At 40.0% G+C, this 12,957-nt stretch overlaps 1 protein-coding gene across 3 annotated transcripts in view; it reads left to right on the plus strand.

Moving 5' to 3' along the window:
* The window catches only part of PIEZO2 (piezo type mechanosensitive ion channel component 2), a 460,107-nt gene that overhangs the window by 330,434 nt on the left and 116,716 nt on the right, over positions 1-12,957 (plus strand). For 2 of the 3 annotated variants that reach the window (XM_062201352.1, XM_062201350.1), the window contains exons 8-11: positions 859-1,021; positions 3,599-3,718; positions 6,961-6,999; positions 7,890-8,028. In XM_062201352.1, the coding sequence (XP_062057336.1) occupies positions 859-1,021; positions 3,599-3,718; positions 6,961-6,999; positions 7,890-8,028 (461 nt within the window). The remainder of the gene's footprint in view (positions 1-858; positions 1,022-3,598; positions 3,719-6,960; positions 7,000-7,889; positions 8,029-12,957) is intronic. The other variant, XM_062201351.1, reaches the window with a different exon arrangement.

The raw sequence follows: 12,957 nt of genomic DNA on the forward strand, positions 1-12,957 counted from the left end.
AATGAATTTCTGCACAAATCATATTTTACTTATTTTCCCATGATATAATCAGAAACATTCTGATGAGACAGTAGAAATCATCATAAAAAATAAACAATCTCAAAATTTAATAAGCCCCATAAAATTCTCTTTCAAAGCAAATGATTAATTGCAAAGCTTTGAAAAAATCAAATTGCCCAAAAATACAATTTGACAGAAATATATCTTCCAGAAATTCTACTATATAATATATATGACTTTCATAGCTCAGCTTAGAACTATGTCCAATTTCAATATTTATCCAATAATATCAACACTGACTGAATAGCTAATGCTAAATCCAGCCAAAAACAAAATATTTGCTCATTTCACTGGACTTAGTAATATGTTACCACATACTTGGCATTTCAATAATGCATGGTTTTAATAGCACTGATTGGCAATTTAAATGTAAATTTAAAATAGATAAAGTTTTAATATTAGCTAGAGCTTTGAGCTGATATAAGGTTCCTGAGAATTTTATATGTACACACACATAATTTAAATATGTATACCATAGTATGAGGGAATCTTTAAAAAGTTATGTAAAATGTGTGCTGTGGAAAAACTGTGCATGGAGTTAAAAATATTTTTCACCAAGATAAATTATCTTTTAGTTCCATTTTTCAAGAATATTTTGAAATATGTGCATGAACTATATTTTATCCACATTTATTAAAGATACAGCGATATACATAGAAGTGTTGTTGAAATGCATTGAATAGAACTAATTAACCTAGGAATGGCTCATGAATGTATTGAAAACAAAATATTTTCATTCTGTATTGGTAACATAGAGTTTATTGGACTTTGAAAGCATCTTTCTTTGTTTTGAAACAGGTTGTTTGGTATCAAATCAGTCATTCAAACAGACTGTTCCAGTACTTGGAAGATCATAGTAAACCCAGAGTTGTCATGGTACCACCACGCCAACCCCATCCTCCTGCTGGTGATGTATTACACACTGGCAACTCTCATCCGGATCTGGCTACAAGAACCCCTGGTAAGAACGGAAAGGTCTCCTGATGCTGTTTGCAAAGTAACCTGGAGTCGCCAGGTGAAACGGTTCATTCCTACGCCCACTGACTCACCAGCCATGTATTCCAGCGTGACTTGGGTGTGCTGGTGGCAGTGTTCTGATTCTGCAGAGAGTATTAAGTAGCTATGAATCCTCTAACTCCCCTTGCCAGCATATCCCTGTGCTGCTAAGAATGAGGCTGGGGAGGAGCAAGAAGTCATTGTTAACTGAGCGCAGACCAAGATCACAGGCCATGTGCCGGGCTGTCTGCTTAAGTTATCTCACTTGAGCTGCTAAATAACTCCAATGAAGAGGTATTATGCCCATATGAACAGATGAACAAAATTAGGTTAAGTAAACATTTTCTAAAATAATACAGTTTCCCTTACTACATGGTACAAATTGGACTCAGCCATGCTTGATGCTTGACAACAAAGCCAGGATCTTCTTCTGCATGGTGACTGAAGTTTTCCATATTTCTTCCAGCTCTCCTAGCCTCTGAGGGAGCTATAAGAAGGGCCCAACCCTTGGCCACACCTGTACACTTCTGGGCATCCCGTTGTGAGGGGTGGGGATTAAGACACTCCCCTTCCCCTTCTGGTGCAACCAAAGGCTAGGGTGTCCTTACAGGAATGCTACAAAGGAAATAGCACTTGTGTGTGTGGCAGGGAATACCAAAGCTTGTGTGGCTTCTGTCTTTTCCCTTTCAGTGGCACAAAGCATCAGTCTACTTTTATTTCTCCTGAATGTCAGGAGCTCTGCTACTACATAGTTCATTGGCAAAGGAAAGAGACAAATTAAAGGTGTTTGAACCATTGATGACAACCATTACTGACATAGTGCATAGTGCGTTATAGGCTTGAAAGGGTCATCTTAGTTTTTCTTCAATTCTCTTTTAAAATTTGACTAAGCCAATGAAATCAACTAAAGTGTTCATTGTACTTACTTCCTCTACAAACATACATGTGAATATGTATATTGTGCAAACACAAATAAATGTGTATACGTATGGGATTAACAGACAAGCAGGTGCTTCGAGAAGGAGACAATGTGCCTTAGCTTTTAATTCAATTTTCCATGAACTTTTTAAAGCCCCCTCTTACTATGAGAACTATTTCTAAACACTGTCTTACACATGCTAGACACTAGTTTAAGACATTAAATTATCTACAGATCCCAGTACCTAGAATTTTCTCCATTATATCTCCAAGAGTCTCTCCAATCCACAGTGACACATTGAAGATTGTGTTATGGCCCCTTCTGGCCAATGTGGTGTTCTACCTGGGCAGCCAGGGGCTATCTGGGGAACAAGGCAGGCAAGGAGAGAACAGGAAAGACAACCAAAGCTATAGACCACGAGACAATAGCAGTATCAAAAATCATAATGTCTGCAGGGTTTTGTGAAGGATTTTAATTTTAGTGTAATTTTATACCAGTATCAATGTCTCATTAGACAGGCACTTGTTTTATGCACTTGATAGGCTCTTGCTTATGCACTTAATAGGCTCTAGATGCTGGTGGCTTTAATAAAGATAATTTTAATTAAAGAGTGCCAATGGCTGGCTTACAGTTAGCTGTGTGCTGTTTTGAAAGCTCTTTCTCTAAGTGCCATTTGCAGAGCTGCTTCCTAGGGCCTTTGGGAAGCTGTGGCAATTTAAGAACATCAGCATGTTCTGTAATGCGTGGGACTCAGTAGGCATCAGGGAGCTTTTCTTTTTTAAAAAAGAGATTTTCAGGGCCGGCGCTGTGGCATAGCAGGTAAAGTCACCACCTGCTGCACTGGCATCCCATATAGGCGACGGTTCGAGTCCTGGCTGCTTATCTTCCCATCCAGCCCTCTTCTATGGCCTGGGAAAGCAGTGGAAGATGGCCCAATTCCTTGGGCCCCTGCACCCACGTGGGAAGACCCAGAAGAAGCTCCTGGTTCCTGGCAGATCAGCGCAGCTCCAGCCGTTGCAGCCAGGGGAGTGAACCAGTGGATGGAAGACCTCTCTCTCTCTCTGACTCTCCTTTTCTCTCTGTGTAACTCTTTCAAATAAATAAATGAATCTTTAAAAAAAAGAGAGAGAGAAATTTTCATTTATTTATTTGAGAGGTAGAGTTACAGACAATTAGAGGGAGAGACAGAGAGAAAGGTCTTCTATCCACTGGTTCATTCACCAAATGGCCGCGATGGCGGGAGCTGGGCCAATCCGAAGACAGGAGCCAGGAGCTTCCTCCAGGTCTCCCACGCAGGTTCAGGGACCCTAGCACTTAGGCCATTTTCTACTGCTTTCCCAGGCCATAGCAGAGAGCTGGATTGGAAGTGGAGCAGCCAGGACACAAACTGACAGCCATATAGGATGCCAGTACCAGAGAGGCTTCATATAAATGTGTTTATTGATCACAGGGCAGCATTTTTGCCATTTAAAAAAAAAAATGTCTTGATGAAAGCTCATCTATTGTGTACACTGTTTTTGAAAACTAATCCTAGAGCCAGAGCCGCAAAGCTTCCTCCTGGCGGCCCAGGCTGCCTGGGCAACTGTTTTGGGAGCAGAGCTGTTCCTGTTGTTCTGATTCCAGGTGCAGGAGGACAAGACCAAGGAAGAGGACAGAGCCCTGGCCTGTAGCCCCATCCCGATCACGGCTGAGAGGAGGCGGAGCCTCTGGTACGCCACCCATTACCCAACCGATGAGAGAAAAGTAAGCCACGGAGAAAGGATCTCCGTTTCTTAATTTATTCTTCCAATTTTGTGCTGTGTGGTTGAATATGAGCCCTATCAAACATCCGTGCACATGGGTTGCTCATAGAACATAGAGAGCTTGATTTAGAAGGCTTAGTCCCAAAGAGCTCTCTCCACAGAGGGAACACTGGGCTTCTGAAGAAAATGACATGGTCCCATCAAACCCTACGAGAACACCACTCATGTTCCATTGCTTCCCACACAAGTCTCGTAAACCTTAAAAAAAAAATCTTAATCTTTGAAGAACAATTCTGTATTTCAAGCAAAAAAAAAATAAAAAAGCAATCTGTTGGCATAGTTGGTCATTGTAATAATTCCCATACACACTCAGACAGGACCCAGTATGTATTAATGTGATGAAAATTCTCTCATTGGTTTAGGCAACTGTGTGTATTGACCAGAAAAATGAGTACAGGCAGATACCATCTGAGTTATATGTACTACATAATACACAGTTCATATAACATTTTGATCACTGGCCATGTTGAACTCAACTCAGTGCAATGGTGATTGACTGTTCTTGCATGGGGTCGATGTTTTGTCTCCCAGCAGGGAGGAGAACTGAGTAGATTCTCCCAGGTGGACAACTGAGGAGTGGATTTTCTGGTTTATTTGGCAGCAGGACACAGAGTCCACTTCTCAGAGTTGCTATCATGTGCTGAAAGAGGGTGACCCGCAACTCAGCTGCTGAAGGGAGTGACCACATTGCATCATGGAGCAGCGATGGCACCCTGAGCCTCCTGAGGGTTTTCAGGGACTCTTGTCTGTCTCTCATGGACCCAGGTTTCAGGATAAACTGTGCACCTGTCAGCAGGATAGGGCAGCCGTTTTCAAACTGAGGCCTGAGGATCTCTAGAGAGCCTGTGACCCTGTGTCCCCAAGGTCACAACTGTGTCTGTGTTAATACTGAAGATCTTTGCCTGATAGGACAAAGCAAAGGTCTGTGCACCAGCCAAGGCTGAGGTACCAGCTGCACAGTGGTGATTGTGCACAAGTCCTTCACTGCCAATCACACACAGAAATAAAACCAAAAGGCTGGTTTTGCTTAAGAAAACCCTTCCCAAGCCAGAAAGAGTTACAGTCATGCTGCAAATATGATGTCAATAACAGGTCGCACACATGAACCTAGCTAAAAAATTCCTATGACGCCATGGCTGTCATCACATAACACAGCACATTACTCACGTGTTTGTGGTGATGCTGGGGTAAATAAAACTGCAGATTTTGAAGAAAGGAAAAACTTTCCAGATGAATTTAGTGTGGACTGAGTGTTCAGTATTGATAAGGTCTACAGCAGTGTAGAGCAATGCCCTAGGCCCTCGCACTCACTCACCACTCTCTCACTCACCCAATGCCACTTCCAGTCCTGCAAGCTCCATTCATGCTAAATGCCTTATACAGGGGTACCATTTGTTCTGTCTGTTACAGCTTTTTTACTTTACCCTTTCTGTGCTTAGACACATAAATACCATTGTGTTACAGTTACCTACAGTATTTAGTACAGTAGTAGGCTGTACTGGCTTGTAGCCTGAAGGTAATAGGCTGTACCAGACAGCCCAAGTGTGTAGATAAGGGACAAAATTGTCTAGCAACACAATTCTTGGACAGTATCCCTGTGGTTAAGTAATGCATGGCTGTGTTAATTTTCTTAACTCTCAAACTGGAGTGCACTTCTTTGTCTCTATGTGACAAAATGCAGGACTTGGAATATGACAACTGTCCCAGTGCTGAGTGGGGACTCATTGAAGGCATCATGGGTCCTTGCCATGTTTCCATGGAAGATCACTTTTACCTGGAATAGCAGCAATGGACAGGTTTTAGCTATTCAGATCCGGGCATTTGTCAGACAACTGCTTGAAAATAAATGAAGTGAGGCCATCGCTCTGAGGCAACCAACGGGCAGCATTTGTTGCCACCAAAGGAGTTTGAGCATTTGAGTAAAAATTAGAATTTTGGAAACTTGTGTCCACCCTAGAGAACTTGAAAACTCCCCAATATTTTGAAACGTTCTGATGAAGTCAGAATAGTGTTAACAAGCATGCTTGTTAAAGTATTTTGAAGTGAAATGGACTATATTTGGTAGGGCTGTAAAACTCACTGACCCAAACACTTCCAAATCTCCACTGCCTGATGGTGCAGCTTGTGGGCAGAAGACCCATAGGAGGTGAAGGGCGCATTAGTGGGTGTATGTGACACAAGTATGGAAAGCTCTTTGATGTGGTTTCAGAGTCCTCTTTTCAGCCAACCTTCTCGAAACTTCGATGGGTTGAGTTTCATAGTATGCACTGTTATCTGGATAGACTATTAGCATATTCCTTCCATTTCCAACTGCATACCTCAGGGAAGCCAAATTTTCTTGACACTTCAACCAGAACATATCGCAGCAAACTGAATGCAGAAACAGATATAGAATACAGTTGTCTTCCTTTAAGCCAGACAGTAAAAAGATAAGCAAATATGCAAAACAATGATACTCTCTGCATTTCACTAGTTTGAGGGTGTTTCTTCTTGAAAATATATGTACTTGCATCATTTATTTATGTTAAGGTTTATGTTAACCAAGGCATGTGTTACATGTCTTGATTTTATTTCTAGTATGGTAATACATAAATAAAAGAGCTTTGGATCCTTCTGTGACTTTTAAGAATATAAATGAATCTTGACCCAAAAAATGTTGCAAAATCATTTTTATTTGCTGTGCTAGTTAGTATTTGGGAGAATTCAAAACAACCTGACACTGATACACTTAAAAATTGTCATCGTACAATAATTATTTTATTGTTGAGAGTATGAAAATTTTAAAATAATATCAAAACACAGTACAATTTCTCTTTATTAGGAATCTCTTCTTTCTTGAAAAGCAAATACTTTTAAAATTCTGCAGATGTCTCAAAGGATTCTTGAGCATAAAAACCAGGGTAGCTTATGTATTAAATAAAACACTGGAAAAGCATAACAACTTTAATAGTCATGTGGTGTATGGTCACTTATTTGCTGCTATAATTAACAGTTGATATCACAACCTGGAAAATTTTGCAATAGTCTGCAACATCCTTTATATCTTGCATGGCTACTTTAACATACTAGCATCCACCTGACTAAAGAGAATTGGTATGTATTACAGTAAAACTTAATAGATATGTATAAACACAATGCTTCTAGCTTACTTATTAACATGCTGTCCTGCATTGCTTTTTGCAGCTTTTATCCATGACCCAAGATGACTACAAGCCATCTGATGTTAGTATATCCTTAGAATTATCATATCTGCTTATGTAAGTGATGCAAAAGTGACAGAAATGAAATTAGATCATAGGTGTACAGTTTATGGATCTATAAAATTTCCATAAGCTTTTTAGTTATTTTTGTGCAGAAATTATATGTGGCTTATTGCTGTTAGAACACCAACATGTATGACATGAGATTGAATATAATCAAGGGAAATATATTTAAAATTTAGAAAATTCTGGGGGCTTCTTAAAAATACTTTTGTTCTGTAACTCCATGCCCATGACAGAATTTAAATAAGAAGTCTCATGTGTACTGAACTGTGGGTATTCACATACTTATTTCAAAAAATGTAATGCCAGGAGATAGAGGGAGAAAACCAGGCAATGATTCTTGATGATTCAGTAAGAAAATTTCACGCCTGGAGTAAGTCAGGGATCCCCAGAAGGTGACTTTCACCTGAGACCCAATGGGTACTTGCATTAGTCCTGTAGAGAGAAGTGTGGGGCACAGGGCTAGACAGGGATAGACCAGGCCCAAGGAAGTGCTGGAGACCACCAGAGCTAGAGTGATGTCTCAAAGATAGACAGTGGTGAGAGCTGGGACTAAAAACATCAGACCCTCTTGTGAAAGCCTCACTGGCATTTTTGGACAAGTTTGTGCTTTATACTGAGAACAGAGAGTTTAGTGTATGGTTCAGAACAAAGGTGCGGCAAGATTGGATACATATTTTATTACAAACACTCTGGATCATTCCGTGGAGGTGAGACTTGCTAAAATATTGGGATGATTGATGAAAGTGTTCAGCTTCCAATCAGCTCTTCACTGCCTAGTTGTGTATAGAGTAAGGAAAGGATAAGGTCTCCCCACCATGACAATCCTTTCCTCACATTGCCCCACAGGGCCTGCTGGTGACCGTGAATGGCAACCCCGTGGACTACCACACCATCCACCCCAGCCTGCCTGTGGAGAACGGCCCTGCCAAGGCTGACCTGTACTCAACACCCCAGTATCGCTGGGAGCCATCTGGTGAATCCTCAGGTAACTCTTCCTGGGGTGGTGTTTCCATCTCACTCATAAGCTCAATGTGATTGACGTTCCATTCTTTAGGTTTTTTTTTTTTTTTTACCATTTTTCTTTAAAATTTTATTTAAGGTATACCAATTTCATGTATTTCATATATACAGATTTAGGAACACAGTGATACTTCCCACGCTACCCTCCCTCCCACTCATGGTCCCACTCTTTTTCCTCCTCTCTCTCCTATTCCCACTCTTAATTTTTACAAAGATCTGTTTTCAGTTTGCTTTATACACATAAGATTAATCCTACATTAAGTAAAGAGTTCAGCAAATAGCATAAAGAAAAATAAAAAACACTGTTCCTCAATCATCAAGACTTGGGTTGTAAACAATCATCAAAATTTGAAATGTCAATTTCACTCCAATATACTACGTTTTAGGTACTCTGTTAGTTACCTCAGATCAGGGAAAACATATGGTATTTATCTTTTGGGGACTGGCTTTTTTCATGAAGTATAATGGTTCCCAATTGCATCCTTTCTGTTGCAAATGACTGGATTTCATTTATTTTTATCACTGAATAGTATTCCATAATGTCTATATACTATAATTTCTTTATCCAATCACCAGTTGAGCCACATCAGGGTTGATTCCATATCTTAGCTATTATAAATTGAGCTGCAGTGAACATGAGGTTATAGATAACTCCTTCATTTGCTGATTTCATTTTGTTGGGGTAATTCCCTGGAGTGGGGTTGCTGGGTCATGTGATATATCTATTTTCAATTTTCTGAGGTATCTCCATACTGTCTTCCACAATTATGTCTGTACCAGTTTTCTTTTCCACCAATAGTGGATTAGGGTACCTTTTCTCCCACATCCTCACCAGCATTTGTGGTTTGTTGGTTTATAGATGAGAGGCTACTCTAACTGGAGTGAGGTGAAACCTCATTGGGGTTTTGATTTGCATTTATCTGATGGCTAGTGATCCTGAGCATTTTTTCAAGTGTCTGTTGGTCATTTGAATTTCTTCTTGAAAAATGCCTGTTCAAGTCCTTTGCCCATTTCTTAACTGGATTGTTTGTTTTGTTGTTGAATTTATTAAGCTTGTTTTAGATTCTGGATGTTAACTCTTTATAAGTTGCATAGCTTACAAATATTTTTCCCATTCTGTCAGTTGCCTCTTCACTTTGCTGAATGTTTCCTTTGCAGTGCAAAAACTTCTCAACTTGGTGTAGTCCAATTTGTCAATTTTGGCTTTGATTGCCTGTGCTTCTGGAGTCTTTTCTAAGAAGTCTTTGCCTATGCTGATGTCTTGCAGAGTTTCCCCAATGTTCTCTAATAATTTGATGGTATTGGGTCATAGATTTAGGTATTTGATCCATTTTGACTGGATTTTTGTATAAGATGTAAGATATGGATCTTGTTTCATACTTCTACATGCAGGGATCAGTTTTTCCAGCACCATTTATTGAAGAGACTGTCCTTGCTCCAGAGATTCATTTTACCTCCTTTGTCAGAGAATAGTTCATTGTAGATGCCGGGACTGATTTCTGGAGTTTCTATTCTGTTCCATTGGTCTACATGTCTGTTTTTTGCCTGTACTAGGCTGTTTTGACTATAACTGTCCTGTAGTAGTAGTATGTCCTGAAATCAGGTATTGTGATGCCTCCAACTTTGTTGTCTGCACAGCATTTAAAAAGTACTTTTAATGGTAACTAACATTTTAAGGGGGGCGGAGCCAACATGGCGGAATAGTGAGGGCACGCACTGATAGTCCAGGAAAAGATAGTTCAATAAAAGTGGAGATACTGTAGTCTCAGGAAAAGGCTCGGGAAAAAATTGCAGGGGAAACTCTTCTGGATCAAGTGGATGTGAGATGGAGGACCTTCGGGGAGAACAAGGACACCCACGGCATGGAAGACCAGCTGCTGGAAGGGGAGATGAGAAAAAAACCTCGGTAACCTGAGACATTGGTGGGGAAAGGCAAAAAGAGCCTATAGGGAACGAGGTTTGAAGCCCCGCTGGGGAAAGTTCACCAGGCTGACTGGAGGAGAATAAAAAAAAAAAAAAGAATAAATAAGGGGAACCAGCACGGACACTAGCCTCTCTCTCCACTCATGTTACAAAGGCAAGCAAGACAAAGAGCAGGAGCTATTTTGGACATACATAAAGTGGCGCCCGCCATCAGCCAAGCAGAAAATCCTGACTCTGATGGGGAGAAATAACAGGAGATTAGGACCTAGTGAAAGTGTGGAGCTAACGAACTGAGACTGTGAAAATCTGAGGGTGAGCGAGAGAATTCACTGAGTACACAAACTCGGTAACCTTGACAACCAGGTGAGAGACTATGGAGAAATTTGAGACCACACTGAGGGCTGCATAAACCCTTTGTGTGGTCCCCGGGGTAGAGCAGACGAATACCCATAGGGGCCAGATTTCATACATCAACAACCCTCAATTCCACTCAGCTGTGTGGAATTACTTCCCTTCTGAGTCAAAAGAGAGAGAGAGAGAGAGAGAGAGAGCGAGAGAACAACCTGGGTGAGTCACCTTTGGCATACCCTTAACCCTGAAGAACCAAACAGAGCTCTCTGGCCACACCCATCACAGCCTGTAAGGATCCATCAAAAGCAGACAGTCCACTTAATCTAGAGTCATAGTATAACGAGAAAAAACACCACAGTGAAGAAGCCAAATAATATCTCCCATATGCCAAACAACAAACGCAGAAACTGAGGTAACAAGAACAAGAAAGACACTACGATGCCCCCAAATGAAAAAGACACCCCAATTCAAGATTATGAAGATGATGAGATAGAAGAAATACAAGAAGTGGATCTCAAAAAATTGATAAGAACATTAAGAAGTTCTCAAAAACAAATTCTTGAACTACAGAAATCCTTACTGGACAGGATAGAAAATCTCTCTTGTGAAAATGAAATATTAAGGAGGAATCAAAATGAAATGAAGCAACTAGTAGAACATGAAACTGTGATAGTGACGAGAAATCATAATGAAATGAAGAATTCAATAGATCAAATGACAAACACATTAGAGAGCCTTAAAAACAGGATGGGTGAAGCAGAAGAGAGAATGTCGGACTTAGAAGACAGAGAACAGGAAAGTATACAGTCAAACCAAAGAAAAGAAGAGGAAATTAGAAATCTAAAAAATATTGTCGGGAATCTACAGGATACTATTAAAAAACCCAACATTTAGGTTCTAGGAGTTCCTGAAGGCATGGAGAGGGAGAAAGGATTAGAAGGCTTTTTTAGTGAGATACTTGCAGAGAACTTCCCGGGTTTGGAGGACAGAGACATCCTAGTACAGGAAGCTCATAGAACCCCTAATAAACATGACCAAAAGAGATCCTCACCATGACACATTGTAATTAAACTCACCACAGTGAAACATAAAGAAAAGATCTTAAAATGTGCAAGAGAGAAACGTCAGATTACTCTCAGAGGATCTCCAATTAGACTGACTTCTCATCAGAAACCCTATAGGCCAGGAGGGAATGGTGAGATATAGCCCAGGTACTAAGAGAGAAAAACTGCCAGCCCAGAATATTATATCCTGCAAAACTCTCATTTGTGAATGAAGGTGAAGTAAAGACCTTTCATAGCAAACAGAAATTGAAAGAATTTGTCACCACTCGTCCAGCCCTACAAATAATGCTCAAAGATGTGCTACACGCAGAAACACAGAAACACGGCCATCAATATGAAAGAAGGTAAAAGAAGAAATCCTATCCTACCAGTAAAAGATCACAGGAAGCTCAAAGCATATAATAGAAAATATCTTTGGGAAAATGTCAGGGAAAAGTCACTACTTATCAATAGTCACATTGAACGTTAATGGACTTAACTCTCCAGTTAAAAGGCATAGACTGGCTGAATGGATTAAGGAACAAAACCCATCTATTTGCTGCCTACAAGAAACACATCTTTCCAACAAAGATGCATGCAGACTGAAAGTGAAAGGTTGGAAAAAATATTCCATGCCAACAGAAACCAAAAAAAGCAGGTATAGCCGTATTAATATCAGACAAAATAAACTTTCACACAAAAACTGTTAAGAGAGACAAAGAGGGGCACTATATAATGATTAAGGGTTCAATTCAGCAGGAAGATGTAACTATTATAAATGTATATGCACCTAATTGCAGGGCACCAGTTTATTTAAAAGATATGTTAAGGGACTTAAAGGGAGACTTAGATTCCAATACAATAGTACTGGGGGACTTCAATACTCCACTCTCAGAAATAGACAGATCATCCGGACAGAAGATCAACAAGGAAACAACAGATTTAATCGACACTATAGCCCAAATGGATCTAACAGATATCTACAGAACTTTCAATCCTACATCTAAAGATTTTACATTCTTCTCAGCAGTGCATGGAACCTTCTCTAGGATTGACCACATACTAGACCATAAAGCAAGTCTCAGCAAATTTAAAAGAATTAGAATCATACCATGCAGCTTCTCAGACTGCAGCAGAATGAAGGTGGAAATTAGCAACTCAGGAATCCCTAGAGAGTATGCAAACACATGGAGACTGAACAACATGCTCCTGAAAGAGCACTGGGTCATAGAAGAAATCAAAAGAGAAATCAAAAACTTTCTGGAAGTAAATGAGGATAACAACACAACATATCAAAACTTATGGGATATGGCAAAAGCAGTGTTGAGAGGAAAGTTTATAACAATAGGTGCCTACATCAAGAAATTGGAAAGGCACCAAATAAATGAGCTTGCAACACATCTCAAGGATCTAGAAAAAATGCAGCAAATCAGACCCAAATCTAGTAGGAGAAGAGAAATAATTAAAATCAGAGAAGAAATCAACAAGATTGAATCCAAAAAAACATTACAATGGTAACTAACATTTTAAAAGTTACACCTCTGATCTAGAAATGGACATTTCTGCAATCTCATGAA

Source organism: Lepus europaeus, chromosome 9 (assembly GCF_033115175.1).
Source record: "Lepus europaeus isolate LE1 chromosome 9, mLepTim1.pri, whole genome shotgun sequence".
Lineage (NCBI taxonomy): Eukaryota > Metazoa > Chordata > Mammalia > Lagomorpha > Leporidae > Lepus > Lepus europaeus.